Here is a 17,611-nt window from a genome sequence, read left to right as displayed (position 1 = left end):
GCCCGGCCCCGGAGCATGCGCCATGGGCGGGGGGCGCGGCGCAGGGCGCATGCGCGGGCCCGCCAGCGGGCTGACGGGAGCCGGCGGCGGGACAATTGAGTGCCCGGGAGGCGGCGGGGCTGAGGTGGCGGCCGGGGGCCTGAGGTAACGGCTGGGTGCTGCGGGTTACCGGGTGGGAACGTCGCTGGCCTCACCTCGCGGGGAGCCGGCTGGGCGCCTCCAGCCCCTGTGGCATCCCCTCCCTCCCTGCGGCTGTTACCGGGCGGCTGAGGCGGGGTGGGCCGGGGTAACAGCAGAGGGTATAGCGTTGCTTTTCGGGCCTGCTCCAAATCCTTGCTCGTCTGAGGTGGTTTTTCCACCAATGCTGATATCCGAGGCGATGCACTCGCTGCCTGCGGTTTAACTGAGTGAAAGTTAATCCTGTGTCGCGTCTTTATAGTTGCCTGCAAATAATTTAGCCCGGTCATCTGTTCCCGGAATGTCTCTTCAATTGTTCGGGACAGCAGCCTGTTAAATTTGTGCTAAAATGGCTAATGTAGCTGCCTTTAACAGAAGTCCATGCATGCTGCGTTGAGTTGCACGTGTAAAATTCTGAAATACTCTTTGTATATGTGTTTCATTTTAATACAGCTGTTAAGATATCTTTAAGGAGAAAAATTCAATGCGTGCAAAACCAGATGTGTTCATGAGACGTTTTAGGATGTGGTTTCATGGTATGCTTAATTTGGTCAAGCTAACAAACGGTAGGAGCAGTGCTTTTCTTGTTACCTGCACCTGTTTCACTGCAACCATATCTGATGGTATTGCAAGTAGAGGGTGATTGAACATATTGGTGTCTGTCTCAGAGGAAAGGGCATATTTGCTTGTGAAATGTTTTAGCTGTAATGTGAAGCTATACCTTGCCCTTGCCACACCTGCTCTGATCCTATCTAAAAGATCTAGCAGTTGTTGCACTTCCATAATGTCCCTTTTTCTATATAGTACTGTAAAAACACAAAATATAACCCTTTTATTAATTTTTTTTGGATTTTATATTTTTATTATATTTTATAAAAGTTTATATTTTGAAGACAGAGAGAGATATATGTATTGCTGGAAGTAATATTGCATTTTAAAAAACACAACCTCCTAACAATTTTTGTAGCTGCAAGTAGGTAATACTGGTAATACTCTTACATGTTCTTAAATTTAACATCAGTGAAGTTACTGAGTTATCAAGGGCCTTATCTTCAAATTTCTTACTAATTTGCAAATCTCTTAATAAGTCTGTTTTTGTGGTTTAAGACCAAATGACAATGCAAAGTCCAAATGGATTTGGAAACCAAAACACTATAATCACAGGTACAAGCAATCTATGAATCGCACAACTCCCCTGTTCCACGGGAGATGCGACAAGCTCTAGAAATGAAGTGGGCAGGGTTAGTGTAGCGGTTCAGCCATGCTATGCGTAGTCCTCGTGTAGAGTCGTGGTGCGTCCTGGGTTGTCTTTCCAAGTGTCACCATGCATTCATTAGATTTGGTAGAGAACTTGGTCAAATTCACAGGGCACCTGAAGCTGGCTGGGGTCAGTGCTGGCACTCACAGTCTGCTCCTCTGGAAGGTTCCTGACGCCTTTGCAACTTTCACAGGGACTATCAGTTGTTTACACTGCAGGTACTCCTGTTACAATAACCACGCTACTCCCTTATTGCATAGGGTTAACTAAAGTTCATATGCTAACACTGCCGTCGAGTAGGCCTAAGGTGTGAACTGCTGTTGACATAGCTAGAGACCTCTTTCCTTGTATTTTTAATAATAGCCATCATGGAAGTGACAACAGTTCAGGCCGTTTTGCTATTAGGGTTTACATCTAGTAACAGCATCATATATATGCTAATTGTACAGATATGAAGGAGATAGCAGTACTCACATTAGTGTCTGCATGTTTGCAAAGTGTTTTGACAATACTCCATTACTACTTCTGTGGAAATCTTGGAGAGAAAGGCTGTTGTGCCTTAGTAAGCCACTGGAGTGCAGAGTAGGGTCAAAAAAGTGCAGAAACACACTGGCTGTTGCAATAGGATGCAAACGTGCTTTCAAGATGGTAGAGGTGTAGAGAAGTTTGTGTTTGCAATCTGTATTATGGTTTCTTTTTACCTAATAGTTGGGGGGGAATAAATAGTCCACGTATGAATGGAGAATTAAACCAAAGTATGTTCCATAAATTGCTGTACTGTGCTTGTCTTCATCATTCCAGCTGCTGGGTTATTCTATTGGAATTTTCTTTTCTTGTTTTGTTTCTACTACTTTGAAGTATTAAGATTGTAACTTGTTATCCTAGTGGTTGCAACTATGCTTTCTCATACTAACACTGATGTACGCTCAGTCTTGTCCTGAGGTTGTTTAGGGGAATAATGGTCTTATATTTTGAGGGAAAAACCTATAGTACATTCCTTCCGCTGTTCAAGTGGACATAACATGGAGTGATAATTTCCACTGTAATTTTGAGATAATTTTCTGATGAATTCTAATCTTACTATAGTGAATCTGAATGACCAATATAATTGACTGTTTAATGCAAAATACTACTCACAGATATGAAAAATACCTTCAACATTCATTGTTTATGGTGCAGTAATAATGGGCTTCTCAAAATTACATTTTAAGTGTTTAGAATAGTTAGTTCTGTTTCAAATTGTCTTTCTTTTTATACTGGTGTAAGTATTTATTAAGCAGCCCTCCATTGCACCTCTCCAGAGCATTTCTTGATATCAAGAACTGCATTATTGGCTTTTCAAATGGAAAAGGAAGAGTTCAACTGCAGGATTTGCTGTAGTCAACCTTTCTTAGTACTTACAATGCATTGCAATGATACTTTGTCTTAAATTGTATTATGCTTGTGAATTAAGATTATTCTTTGAAAATTTTTTATGCTATCTTTTATTTTGATTTCAAATAGTGCTTATATTGTTATCTATGGATATATTTTTATACTTAAAGCCTATTCTGACTACAGTTGTCTTTATCTGCTTCCTTCCTTCCTCTCCACCCTCCACAGCAGTACAACTAAACATGAGACGATCAGCAGCTCCAAGTCAAGTGCTAGGAAATGTAGCCAAAAAGCCAAGGTTTATACCACCAGGAAAAAGTATCACAGTTTGTCTCAAGAATGAAACCAAGGAGGTGGACCAAGAAATGAAATTAAAGGAGGTAAACTGAACAGTGCACTAAAAAGTATATTTGTTTGTACACCATTGTTACTAAAAGATAGCATCTGAGCTCACCACAAACAACCTCTACTTAAATAATCAGTCTGTCAGAATAGATTTTGATACCTTTGCTCTTACTACATTTGATTGTGCTTCTTAGGTAGGTTTCTCTTACTCTGTGAAGTGGATAAAGAAAAATGTTTTTCAAGTAAATAAAAGTAGAGTCAGTATTGAGCCCAAATACAATTCTCAGTGTAGCTGAGGTATGGATTGCATCCTGGGCTGGATTCGAATGTTTGAAATGCCTGGGCAAAAGCAGTTAAAAACCAAAGATACTTAGTAATGAAATGTCAGTACATTGAATTGCAGTTTTGCTGCAAGGAACTTTCTCTGAAACCTTGAATATCAACCAAAAAAAGCATCAAAATTTTTATTGATTTTTATCTGCTTGCACAAGTGGTGTTTGGTGTTGTGTGCATCTGCTTTTTGTTGTGAACACTGGGATGCATATATTTGTGTAAGGATGCATGTATTTATGTACATAGTTTGATAATGAGTATGTGTTAAGAGCCCTTCTCATCGTTCTTTTCTCCATTTCTCTTTGTATGCATGACTGAAACGCTATTGTGAACTTGTTTCTCTTTTGCAGATAGATGAGAAAGATGGAAGTGCTTCATTGCTTTCTAAAATATATGGACAAAATCAAAATGGAAATTTTACACAGTCTGTGGAGTCAACTGGGAAAGTAAACCCTACAAAAGCATGTTTCAGCATTAGTAAGTGTAGCAAGATGGAAATGAAAACACTAAACGTGCCCAAAGCTGGTAAGATGCTCTTTCTTATTTACTGCCATGTATCATACAAATATTTTAAAGCTTATGAATGATACGCTACTTACTAAACTTTTATGAATTATTAATATATGGGTCATGCAATGGTGGCATTATTTGGTCTTCTCCTGGGTAGAGAGTGAAAGAAACAAACATTAAATTATTTTTTTTAAATAGAAAAGGAAAAAAGTTGATGTTTTAGAAGCCAGTTGGTAGTGATGCTATTCAGGTGTGTGTCTTCCAGAGGAGTACTTTCGTCAACTCAGAGCAATATCAAGACTTTAGTCTAGTCCAGAGTGATATCACGATGAGAGTCAAGATACAACACTTTTCCACTATTTAGGGTAATTTGGAGATATTGTTGACCTCATGCAGAGAATGCTAACTGTTCTGAGCGGATTCACTTTTTTCAGAATTGCTGAGGGTTTCTTTTCTTCAGTGCAAGATCTGAGCTGTTTTCTTCAGTGTCTCCAGTGGGCACTCAAGGTTCAAGCATGGGCTGCTAATTCTAGTGTAGCATCAGAGCAGGACTGGCTCTGTTCATTCATGTGTGCCCAGGTGGCCAAGAAGGCCAACAGCATTCTGGCTTGTATCAGGAATAGCGTGGCCAGCAGGAGCAGGGAAGTGATCGTGCCTCTGTACTCGGCACTGGTGAGGCCTCACCTCGAGTACTGTGTTCAGTTCTGGGTCCCTCTGTACAAGAGGGACATTGAAGTGCTGGAGCGTGTCCAGAGGAGAGCTACCAGGCTGGTGAGGGGTCTGGAGACCAGGTCATATGAGGAGAGGCTGAGGGAGCTGGGCATGTTTAGCTTGGAGAAGAGGAGGCTGAGGGGAGACCTCATTGCCCTCTACAACTACCTGAAAGGAGGTTGTAGAGAGGTGGGTGTTGGCCTCTTCTCCCAGGTGAATAATGACAGGACCAGAGGAAATGGTCTGAAGTTGTGGGAGGGGAGGTTTAGATTAGATATTAGGAAGAATTACTTTACTGAAAGAGTGGTCAGGCACTGGAACAGCCTGCCCAGGGAGGTGGTGGAGTCACCATCCCTGGAGGTATTTAAGAAAAGTGTAGATGTGTCACTTCAGGGCTTGCTCTAGTGACAGAGATTGTAGGTTTTTTGGTTGTTTTTTTTTTTTTTTGGTGCGTGTGTATGGTTGGAGTTGATGATCTCAAAGGTCCTTTCCAACCATGAAGATTCTATGATTCTACGTGTGTGCACTTATTCATTTGTTACCCCGGTAATGAATATTACTTAGAAAAGCTAAGTGGTAAGCACTGCAAAGACACTGAAGTGTCTGAACTGTAGCAAATGCACTTTGATGGACCTGAGCGACTCTGTAGGGTTGGTTGAGTGTCTTCATTTTCCGCTCTGTGTGCCCTGACCACAGCTATAGTGCAGGGATGCTCTGCGTTGTGCGAATGCAGGTGTACAACCTCAGAAGCCGAGTGCATTTTGAAGTCATTGCACTTGAGCTGGGTTACTAACATTGCTGGATGAAATTACTCCTCTTGGAGCTAGCTCAGACATTTCAACATCTGTCTTACTGTTAATTCACTGTTGTTTCCTCCTAATTAATTACATTGATAATGATCTTTCTCTTTGTTTTAGGGTTCATTTAATTGATAATATTTTGTGTAACAAGTGGAGTTTTAAAAGAGCATTTTGTGACCGTGTATTACCTTGATTCCATAATGGTTGGAATTATAATTCAGAAGGCTTTAACAAAGTTATATTTAATTTTGGTTGTGATAAGAGCTGCTAAATCTGGAAGCCCGACAGAAGCAAAGCTTCATGTCCCGATGTCCAGCCAATAGTGAGGCTGAGCAGGTATTCCTAATAGGCACGCATATGTACGATACATATAAACATATACACATAGCTGCTAACACAGGCCAATGCAGACAGAGAACACAGCATTCATAAGTTGTGGATGTCACTTCCCTGGAAGTGTTCAAGACCAGGCTGGATGGGACTTTGAGCAACCTGGTCCAGTGGGAGGTGTCCCTGCCCATGGCAGGGGGGTTGGAACTAGATGGTCTTTAAGGTCCCTTCCAACTCTAACCATTCTATGACTCAGGCAAACGCAAGCAGCGCCAATGGACACATCCTCTTCCCCTCTCTGTCTGATCAGGGTGAAAGCCTGTTAGTAGAAAATAAATGACTATATGTATATCTATATATAGATACACACACACAGAGAATGTAGATCCCTCCAGTAACTGATCTTACGCATTCAGTCTATTCAGTAGCTGGCTGTTTGATTTGTTGGACACCCCAACTGTGGGCACATGGACATATGAACCACAAAGTCCAGTTGCTGGTCCTCAGATCTGCACTCCCGTAGGTAAAAACACAGTACAGGTCCCTCCAGTAATTGGCCTTAGACACTTGGTCTACTTAGTGGTGGGCTCCTGGATCCACTGGTCTCCCAGTTGCCTTGTGCACAAGAGATGCTTGCATACAAACGTCTTTCTGGTAGCTAGACTTACCAGTAATCAGCCTCCAGATATCCTGGTCTCTTCAGTAACCCACTTGAACTTCCTGGTCCCTTCAGTAGCCAACTCCTAGACCCTCTGGTCTCTCCAATATCTGTCCCAGACTCATGGTTGCTCCAATACTTGGTTCCCAGTCCTCTTATCCTACTTGCCAGCTAGTCCAGGTTAGTGTTTGCTAGCGATCACACACTGACACGTACCCAGGCAGTGTGCGTGGGCTCTGGCCTCTCTGCTTGCTGCCACATTAGGTACCTGGGCCCTATAACCTGTGTGTGGTGCAGCTCCAGCTGCTGGCAAGTACACTTCTATACACGCTTATGCATGCAGCATAGAGTCCCTTCATCCAGGAAAATGTTTAGAAATGTAGTTTAATAAGGAGATGGGACAGGCTGTAGCAATAGGGTGCTGGTCAAGCATACTCACCAGTCACCTGTTTAAAGGTGGCTGCTTTTTTTCCTTTTATTTTCCTGTGCTTGTTCCTCCCTGAACCACCTTCATCTGTCCCTTTTGCTTGTCCTTGTTTTTTTTTTTTTTTTCCTTCAAAAACTTCGTTATAAGCCTTGTGCAATCTCCAGGTGCCCTTTTTTTTAGCAATTTATGAGTTCCAGGCCCCAGGAGGCAGCAACCCCTTTCATTCTATAAGGTGCTCTGAAGAGCCCTTCCCACTGACCCTTCTTGTTGGGTTTCACCCTCAGAAAATGGGGGTTGATCAGTTACCTGTGATATCCCTGACGGGATGCTGCCATTATCGTGTTATGTGACCCAGAGTACATGCATTCTGTTTGGCAGACCTAATGCGTGAAAATTCAGCCTCCCTGTATGTCTTAAGTCCTTCTGGTCTTATTGCTTTTGCGTTTATCTGCTGCGTGGTGTAACTTCCAGTTCTTCTGATGAAGCTCGTCCTTGCCGAAAATTTTCAGTGTGTACGGGACAAGCTGTTTGAGTGGTCCCACTTCCCTATAGGTACATCTGCAAAAATTTGTGTCTGCTGGTTCTGTCTAGCAGTGCATTTGAAAGATAACTAGTGGATTTATTTCCAAAATAATCTGGGAAATTGGCATTCTTTCCAACAACAAATGTTGTGAAGTGGAAAAGATACTAAATGCTTTTTCAGTATGATGAATTCCGGGTGCAGCTGATATGGGTTCTCTGTGATGACTTCAGAAAAATAACCAAAAAGTTGTGGAGTGAGACTGGGTGAGCTGTTTCTGTTGATGTTGTGCTGCTACCTTTCTGAGTGACTGAACCAGCCATTTTGCGCCAAAGTTTTTATATGTCTGTAGAATGGAGCTAACACTGCAAGTCTTTGTAAAGCTACAATGAAATGTGGGGGGGGGGGAAAAAAAGGATATCTAACCATCAGGCCATCAGGTTCACTGGTGATGTGTGAGGTTCACTGTACTGTGAAAACAATCCTGCATTGAGGTTCTGTTAAATCATAAGTAATTTCTTAATAACTTAGATTTTTCCAAGACAGCTTCTGTCCTTTACATCACTTTTTTCTGCTATTCATTACAGCTAATATAGCAATTACGTAGATTGTATAAACCATAACCTCCTTTGTAGTGTGAAATGAAGTTGTTTTGTCAAAGCTGTTTTTGGTATGAAATTCAGAAGTAATGGAAACCAGGTGTGAAAGCCACAGACAGTTTGGGGTTTTATTGTTATTAATATTGTAATGGAATTATATCTGACTGCCAGTCTCTGCAGACAAAGATGACTTCTCTGTTAAAGGGACATTAAAATAATTTAAAGATTGAAAATGTTTGTGTGTATGCATTATTTTGGTTTATTGTCTCCGTATCATTTAATGCAGATGGTAAACCGTTTGTTGGCTTTATATCACACTTAAAGCTCCTGTGTTTGGGTTTCCAGTGCAGCAGTGGAATGTGTAAATAAATACCCCATTTTCCATTGAAATTCTTGTGAAACACCTGTGGACCATTGGACAACTGTGCTGTTCATAAAGCTAATCTTTCTGAAACCCAGCCCTGAAAATGCTGCACATTCTTTCAAAAAAACTTGCTATCTGACACATGGTGTCCATTTCCTGGAGTAGACAAGTAAGGATATGATTAGATAGCATCAATCTAAAAATCATAGCATATCTGCCTTAAAAAAACCCCTTGCTTTTCTAGGCTTCTATTCAAAATAATCTTTTTCCTAAAATTTCACTAATAAAAGTAAAGTGTAAGGGACTCTGAAATTCTACGAGATAAGGTATTTCTAAAGACATTTTAATAAGACTGTAGCAACTGTTGTTGAGCGAAACATACCTATACGTTGTAATTTTAAGACAGTTTGAACCGTAAGATATTGAACACGCCGTTCAACAGGCCTTTTACTGATCATGATTGTGAGTTGTGAATAGTGGAAAATTATGTTTTTCCATAAATACATATCTTTGTAGAAAAATGAACTTTACTGCTGTTTTATGAATCAGTGTTTGCCTGTTTTTTAAGAGGCAAAGAGCACAGCAATATCTCTGGTACTTTTGTTGTGTATTAAGAATATAGTACTTGTTGACAGTAATAATGGATGTGTAGGTAATGTATTTGACATTGTCATTAGTGCTTTTTCTCACATGCTTCCAGAGAATACTATCAGATAAGCCTCCACGCTCTTTAAAAATTAAAGTTACTTTAATATTCCTAAACTATTTAATAGTAATTGAAAACAAAATCATAAAGTGTTTGGAAGGATATTATTGCAGCTCTTAAAAGTGCTTGGTTTGTACTTGTCCACACTATATTCTGAGGACCTGTAAGTAGTAACAAAAAAATACAAATAATTTGAAGGAACAATGGACAGGCAGATCTCTGAACTATACTTAGTATTGCCTTAGCGTTGCTAGTAAGCAGGATTGGCCAGAACAGAGGGTTTTACCTACGTTGCCTTCTTCAACTTAACTTTTTTAATTTATATTTTTTATGTATATAAAACATACATAAAAAAATTTAATTTATGCTTATTATCTGAGTTTACAGCTTACTTTCTGTTGGTATTTTTAATCTAGGAGAATGTTGCTGTGTTTTGTCCTTTGAGCTTACTATATTGTGTGTAGAAATGAACAGCTATTTCACCTGCATATATAGACACAACATTCTAGTTGGACTGAAATTTCATTATTTGAACCTGATTTAGATTAATAGAAAAGCTGGATATAGAGTTTTATTCTGTTACAGCTCACCTCCTGTTTGGTTTTTGGTTCAGGAGTACTTTTTTTCATCCATCACTAACATCTGTTAATGTGTCTTCCAAGAGGAACTCTGTCAGAAGTCAGAGTCAAATACTATCTTTGAGCTAGCAATGAAGACAGATTGTAACTGTACTTCATAACAGGGTTAATGCGTTCACCCTAGGTCTCTTGACAGATGTTTTTGAATGTTTTTCATGCCTATGATATTAACTGTATTAATTATTTGCAGTTTTGAATATATTTTCTCGATCTTCTTTGGAATGTTAATGTTTACTAGTACATTGGTCTAAAAGGTTTAGATTTTTTGCTCATTTAAGTGAGTTTTCTTTTTATAATAGGAATGTTTGTCTCCTTTAGCTTTCTAGAACATTGTTACAGGTTAGTCTGATACCTTCTGTCACTTGATATGAATAAAAGCCCAATTAATTTGAATATTATAAGCGAAATCTACTTTTCATTCAGTTATGACAGTACCAATCTATTGCCTATCACTTTCAATCAGAGGATTAAAAAATGTTATTTTCAGGATTTGTCATATTGTTTGATTTCAGTCTAACTGCCTACTTTTGGTTTATAGATAACACAGCTAAAAACATTCAGGCCTGACATCTAATAATGGAGGTTATTATTGGTAGAATTAATTGGATATCTGCAAGAGTAGAAGTATTAATTGTAACTTCTGCTAATGCATTCATTTCTATTATTGCACTTCACAGATTGAACTGGAAAACATATTCCAGTCAGGAGTATTTTTACCGCCTGTCTATTTTAGTGGTGGAGCTGCATGTAGAGCTGCAGTACAGTAGGCCCTTCAAATGTTTTTATAAACAGTTGGTAAAGCAGTTAACTCTTTGGGTAAAAGATATTGCATAAACATCTGTAGCTCTTAATAATTACCAAGGACACCTTAGTACAACTAAGGTGTTACTGGATGCCTGAGTGCAAATAACTTATTACTGCATTGTTTGCAAGTTAGACTGTAGAAGTTTGTAAATTTTGTTATAATTTCTTCTTTGAAGTAGTATCAAATTACTTTGCTAGCTCTTTATTATTTAAAATTACCTCCTCCTCTCTGCAATGTTATAGACAGAACAGTTTATAATAGTTAATAGACAAATTTATAGACAAGCTGTTTCTCAGTTCAGGATAGTTTAACTGTTTAAGTGTCATCTGTATTTGTTTGATCAGTTCATTGATTGGTTAAGAAAACTAGATGATGTAAATGTATCAGAAGAGAAATTGTCCATATCTCTGATCTGGCACTGGTTCCAGAAGTGTTCATTTATACATCAATCATATGTACACATACACGCAAATTTCCACCTATTGGCCCAGTACCCCACTGCCCAGCGGTCAACGTGTTGCAGGTAGACTTCTTACTGAGACTTCTGTGATTTAGTCCTAGATGGCTTGCATTTTCTGGTCTGCACCTTAGGGACTCTCTGGCATCTCCTGAGGACAACACCTTTTGCTTAGTGCTCTTCCTTGGGATGTGAGATGATGTCTTCTACTCTGCTGGTATAACACCTTCCCTGTACGCTCCGAGTTCCCCTTGGCTGTGGTCATGCATGGTTTATAGTTATGCATGGAGATGGTATGATAGCAAAGCAGGGAACAGCGTTTTAGCAAAGTAACTTTACTACTGTAGTCTTAAAGCGTTCAAAGCTCTCAGGACTTAAAAAAAAAAAATAAAAAATGAGAGGTTCTTTAGTCTGACATTGCTCGTTCTCATGACTCTTCAGGGGGTTTTGGGGTTGGTTTTTTTTTTTCCTTTTTTTTTCCCCTTCCTCTTCCTATAGATTCATCACCTTCTGTGTGGTAGTGACTAGAACTCTGCACCAAGCATAACACTGTCCTCAAGGGCTTCTGTTTCTGTGCTCAGAAGCACAAAATGTAGAAGCCATGAATTCCCTACCTCTTCAGTTTTAAAGTTTATCAGAGGAGAAACCATTACTGGCTGCTGTAAAACAAATCCAGACTTGCATAATTCTAGTGTGATATTTCCACAGTTAGTACAACATAATTTATAATTTGATATGATCATATCTCGCTGTCATGTGAATAACTAGACTTTATGTAATGATAGATGATATAACCAGGATATTCACACATTTGAGAAAAGAGCAGTGAATTGACAGCGAATTATACCTTTTGTTTGTCCTACTTAAGTGTGCTCCGATACGTGTATTTGAACTAATGGAGATAATACAGAGAAGGAAACCATAAATCAGAAGGGTATTACATGGTCAGAGACTAAAGAAAATAAAAAATAAAGAAAACCAGAGTCATATTAGATTTAAGATATTCAACATTTTCCAAAAAGTTAGAGGGATTAAAGTGAATGTTTTCCAGCAGTAACTTGCCTACTGAATGGAACTGTCGTTACTTCTTTACAATGAAAAAAATATAAATTGCTATGTTCTTTACTTTTGAGTAGTAATATATCTGCTATTGAAGAGAGCTGTGCTGCATGTAAAGATAATAATCTTTTATGCATTTTTCTTTAACTTGTTAAGTTACTGAAAATTAAAACTTCTAAACAAAAGACTTTAATACTTTTTCCTGTACAGAGACCTATTTTTGAAACTGTAGATATAAAGCAAACTCTCCTTTCCAAGGGGTGGTGGGGGATGCATTGGGAAATGAACTTACTATCCCAATATATTTATTATAATTTAGCTCCCAGGAGTTGCATGCAAACGTATGGCATATAGTCTGCAATATATAGAAAATGAAATTATCTAATACTGTAACTTTAAAAATGAGGAACTCTAGAAGATACTCTGTATAGCGACTGTTTTCAAGGATTCAGGTTTAGCAATAATAATTCTTTCAGTTTCCTCATTCATTCTGAGGGAAGTTGTACACATAGTTTCTTCTTACTTTCTTCTTGATCATCAAAATTTACTATCAGGCTGTGTCTGTCTATGGAGTGAAGATGGGCAAAAGAGAAATACATGGCTATTCTAAATTTCTTTTTTTCCTTTCCACTCTCCCACTCTTTGGAAAGTCCTAGTTCGGGGTATGGGGGTGGTTGGTTTATTGTTTGGTTTTTTTTTTTTTTTTTTTTCCTCCCCCAGCTCCTCTGTCTCCAATAGATACGAAGGTGGACTTAAGGGAAGATGGAGAGAATGTAGCTATCAGGTGGAGGGACAAGAAATGCCTTATTGAAGGGAACTGGAAGGTTTTTTTGAGCTATCATGAGTGTTATTACAGACTTGGCCTGGATCCCTTCAAAGATAGTCTCCAAATCTTTCTGTGGCAATGCTCATTGTTTGGATCCCCTTTGTTGCCATGCCAGCATAACTAGAGTTCAGTCCCAGCTTTTGGCTTTGGGACTTAAGTTTTCCCCTGAAACAGAAGCTTTGTCACAATATGACTTTCCTAAAATCAACAAGACAGTGATAAGATGGTTATCTCACTGTCCTCAAAATACCCGCTGAGCAAAAGTAGAAGAATGGAGAAAGCTGCTCCCATGTCAAGTGCAGGGAATATATTGCATGGGGAAGTATTTTGAGGTTAGTATTTAAAAGCGTAATCTCAAAAATTTTCATCTCTCTGTGAAAAGATGGGAGAATTGCAGAAACTTGGCTTCTCTTAACACTGTTTCTTTTTCTAGAGGCTATCTTGCTAATGGGGATTTAAGAATTTAAGCAAAATATCCTGAGAAAAATCATATTTTCAAATCTTTCTGTATTTCTCAGCTGCTTCTGATCAGTCATCAAAAAGCTTGTTGGAAGAGAGATCAGAGAAGATACAAGCATGCATTAGGAACTGGATGCAATTCTGAATTCGTAAAGAATGGTGTTCTTAGCATTTTTTAAGGATGTGACTTATAAAGTGAAGAGCTAATTCATGGTGCTGAGTAGTCACTTCAGTATTATATTTGAGAGTGCTGTAACTTTAAGCCAACCTTAGTTTGAAGGATGGTTACAGATCTAAATATGTGGGCCCTAGAATGTCAGACTGAGATCAAGATAAATTCTTTAAAATTTGGCAAGGGGGGCATTTTAATTGTCTAATTTGGATATTTTTCATTTCAGTGGGCTAAATGCATTACATCAGCAGAGGGGATGGAAGTGCAGTTAGCTTTTATGCTTGGAATTTTAGCTGATAAGAGGTCTGGAGTAGGCCCTGTGCAATTCAGGATAGTTTCAAGAGAGGGGTGTAAAGGTAATAAATACATTGTTAACGTCTGTGTTTTCTGTGCTTGTCACAAGATACATGCACCCTTGTTCTTGCAGCAGTTGCAAGAACCATTAGATGTTAGAAGTTAATACATTGGTGGTGTTCACCATCTGTGATGGTGATCACAGAAACGGATGCAGAGAAATAAATGCAGAAAAAAAGAGGTAAAGCTTCCCCTTGTTCTCCCTGCCCCTAGTGCAAGACAAGTTTAGAAATGTTTAGAAACAATTGTGCAGGAGAAAGGAAAGGAGTGATCAGAGAGGTACAGGTACAGCAAGGATAAGAACAAGAAAGTGCAACATTGATGGTGAAAGTGTTGATGAAGACAAGAAAAAAATACAGGTGAAATAAGAAAGCTATTTGAAACACAACCTAAATGATCTAAAAGTATTTCTAAAAAGCCTAGTGAGAATGTATTTAAGCACTCTAACTTCCAGGTGAAGTTGTCTTGAAACTTTTGGCCCACAAAACTTTGTCTTCCTCAACCCTCTCATTAATGAATAATGCCTGCAACCCTTAATTTTGAAGATTACCCATGAAACAACTGTCCCTATGAGAGACCTTTGAAGTTGAAAACTTTCTCACCCACCCTTTGCTGCAGCAGGCTCTTAAAACAGGCAGATCGAATGACTTGGCGCTGTCTTGCTGTTGTGTCAGTAAAGAGGACTATATGATGACCTAATGGAACTTTTGCAGCCCCTACTACCTATAGACGCTCTCAAGTCATCTTATGCAGCTGCCAGATTCATTTGCAAGAGTGAGCAACTGCCTCAATACTTGCCAAATGTTTCCACTGCCAGTATACCCTAGCATATTCAGTGATGTGTAACATACCCCATCCTGGCTGCTGAATCTTCTTACAGTTTCTCATAAGCACAGGGGTATCAGGGTTTCACTTCAGTTTTGATTCAAATCTTGCAGTTGTCCTCTTGTTCTTAAAATTTTCAGGCTCCTAGGTAATTGCAAATGCTAAACGCAGGTCTCTGCAGAGCTAGTTTGCTTGCACATTAGTGAATAAGAACAGATGTTCCTCAGACTTATTCTGAGGCTCCCATTTTGTGGGCAGAGTACCTTCACAGAATTTAGCAATCCTTTATCTGTTGATTTGATTATTTTTTGCACTAGAAGGTCCCAGCCTGGATCACTTATGTTGGCTTCATTCCCTTCAACATTCAAGTTTGCTGTCTGATCCAAACTACATCTTTCAAGATACATTCTTTCTTAGGGCATCCTTAATTCCCTGTAATGTTTTTTGTCTTTGAATCATCTACTTTTTAGTGATTTATTGTTGTTTTTTTTTTTAAAGTCTGTCATGAAAAGATTCTTCCTCAGTTCTGTGTGAGAAAGGATCCTTCCTCTCCCTCCATCCAGGATGCTTCCCCGATTTAAGACGTTCTCCTTTAGAGGGTGATCTGTGTTACAAAGTGCCTACATTTACGTGGGCCACTTGATGTAGTTATTGGCTACAATACATATCTGCCACTTGTAAAATCTGAGCTCACTGAACTTCTTCAGCAATGCATAGTCATTTGGTTACTTTAAACCCTGACTGTATGATAGCTGTGATTCATTCATCTCTTGATAGCTCTCCAGGATGCACTATTTGTATCATTTTTTTGGTATTGATTCTAGACTTTTCCACAGTAAAAATCTGAACTTACCTGTTACTCATAGTTTTAAGTCTTATTTCACAACTGTTGAAGTTCTGCAACCTTAGCAAGGGGCTGTTGCTCGTTTTTTGAATAATCAAGCTGATTTTCCTTTCCCTAGAAAAAACCCTCTGATCTACTCTCACAGCTCCCATTTTTCATGAACTTCCAAATACAAAGATTTCATCCACTTGAAAACTGTGTTTTTAAATATTAACATTTAAATTGGGAAGCATCTGCTTTTTTTAAAGGAAAGAATCAAGCAAAATTTTAAGAAAAGCTGAATCCAAGGGTTTTTTTCTTTTCAGAATTCTGAGTGGATTAGTGAATTCCACCTTGAAAATATGAAGAAAAAATGAGCTGTACCTTGTGTATAGGATTAAAACAGGAGGTACTGAAGGCACTGAAGTGATGTGAGGGGTGAACATATGGCTGTTTTCTTCAGCAGTGACCAGAATTTCCTCCCTGATACCTGTGGTTTGCTGTCCCCTCGGTTATGCTAATACAAGTTTTTGTAGGGTGTGTTGCACCATATTCCTAAAATGATCCAGATAGAGTCTGAAGAAGCTTTTTCAATGTATTTCTTTTCTGTGAGTTATTTGTGCCGTGACATATTGGATCAGGGAAATGCTGGTGGCTAAAACTAACCCAGCTCAGAAAAAATGATTAATTTGCAGACAAATCAGTTCCCTGACCTGACTTGCTCAGAAGATTTGTGAGTGCTCCTATCAGAACAGTGAAGGGGCACGAACATGACAGGGTTGGGGGGAGGCAGAAATTCCTGTTTTGGCAGTGTCCCACATTTATGTTGACTTAAACCAATTATTAAACTCTGTGCTTGCAAAAAAAAAATAATAAATTGATTAGTCTGTAGCTGGATCATCTCCCTAAACTGGCCGCATGCTGTGTTGCATAAGTGCTAGTGTTGGTGGAAGGTGTAGGATGAAGGGTGGACTGCAGCAACATTTCTTTTTTTGGAGTTGTCTTGGAACTACACCTATTGTTTTAGCTCAAAGAAGTCTATATGTAACATTAATATCCAGGCTTCTCACCTTCTGTGATTTCTCATCCAAGTACTGATATGACCTTAGGCTGATGAGCAAAGCTATTTTGAAAAGGAAAAGAATAAAAAAAAAAAAAAAAAAAAAAAAAGAAAAAATCTTGGTTGGCAGCCAGATTCGTTTTTACAAGGGTTATTTTACACTCCTGCAGAACAATATGTAATTCAGACTGATTCCTTCAGGCACTTACTCAAAAGAAATCTCTGTAGCGGTATTTTGCTATAATTGCATTAGTGTGGAAACTTGGTCTCTCTAGCAACATTAAGCAGCAAGGTGAGAGAGTAATACAAGTTTAGATAGGTCTATACTAGGAGTTGCTGCATCTGGTAGCCCAGTGTAGAGGAGACTGCTGCAGCTCATTGCGGCCAGGTACACGAGGATGTATTCCCAAGAGGCACAGGCACACGTGTACACACTATATGTAGGGCCACCCATACAGAAGACGCAACACTCATGCAAACACAGTGGCCCCATCCTTCCCTTCGCTGGCTGACTGGGATGAATGCCTGTTTGCGGAAAATACATATGTATACAGTATGGATCCCTCCAGCAAGTGGCTTTAGACTCTTACTCTGCTCAGTAGCTGGTCCCTGGATCCCCTGGTCTCCCAGTTGCCTCACAGACCTGCACTGACCTTACCAGTGGCCAGTCCCCAGGTATCCTGGTCTCTCCAGTAGCCAAATCTCAGACCTTCTGGTCTCTCCAGTAGCTGGCCCAGACTCACAGTTGCTCCAATTCTCGGCTCCAAAGCCTGCTTGCTGGCGAGTCTGGCTTGGTGTCTGCCAGAGGTCCCACGCCGATGTTGGTACACAAGCAGATGCATAGGCTCTGGCCTCTGCTTGCTGGTGCACCCGAGCACTTGGGGCACTGTGACCCGTGGTGCGGCTCCAGTTGCTGGCATGTCTGCTTCCATGCAGTCATGCCTGCAAAGTAGAGATTCCCCTCACTCAGAAAAATAAGTTGCAAATCTAGTTTAACAGGAAGATAGGACAAACTGCAGTG

The 17,611-nt window shown here is 39.6% G+C and overlaps 1 protein-coding gene across 1 annotated transcript in view; it reads left to right on the top strand.

Moving 5' to 3' along the window:
- The first annotated feature begins 22 nt into the window (after positions 1–22).
- Positions 23–17,611, top strand: part of RAD54B (RAD54 homolog B) — a 67,969-nt gene continuing 50,380 nt past the window's right edge. Inside the window, exons 1-3 of the mRNA XM_074577436.1 lie at positions 23–144; positions 3,038–3,189; positions 3,838–4,012. Of these exons, the coding sequence (XP_074433537.1) occupies positions 3,052–3,189; positions 3,838–4,012 (313 nt within the window). The 5' untranslated portion in view covers positions 23–144; positions 3,038–3,051. The remainder of the gene's footprint in view (positions 145–3,037; positions 3,190–3,837; positions 4,013–17,611) is intronic.

This window comes from Larus michahellis, chromosome 2 (assembly GCF_964199755.1).
Source record: "Larus michahellis chromosome 2, bLarMic1.1, whole genome shotgun sequence".
Taxonomy (NCBI): Eukaryota; Metazoa; Chordata; class Aves; order Charadriiformes; family Laridae; genus Larus; species Larus michahellis.
The sequence above is the reverse complement of the archived record's forward strand: the minus strand, read 5'-3'. Positions and strand labels throughout refer to the sequence as shown.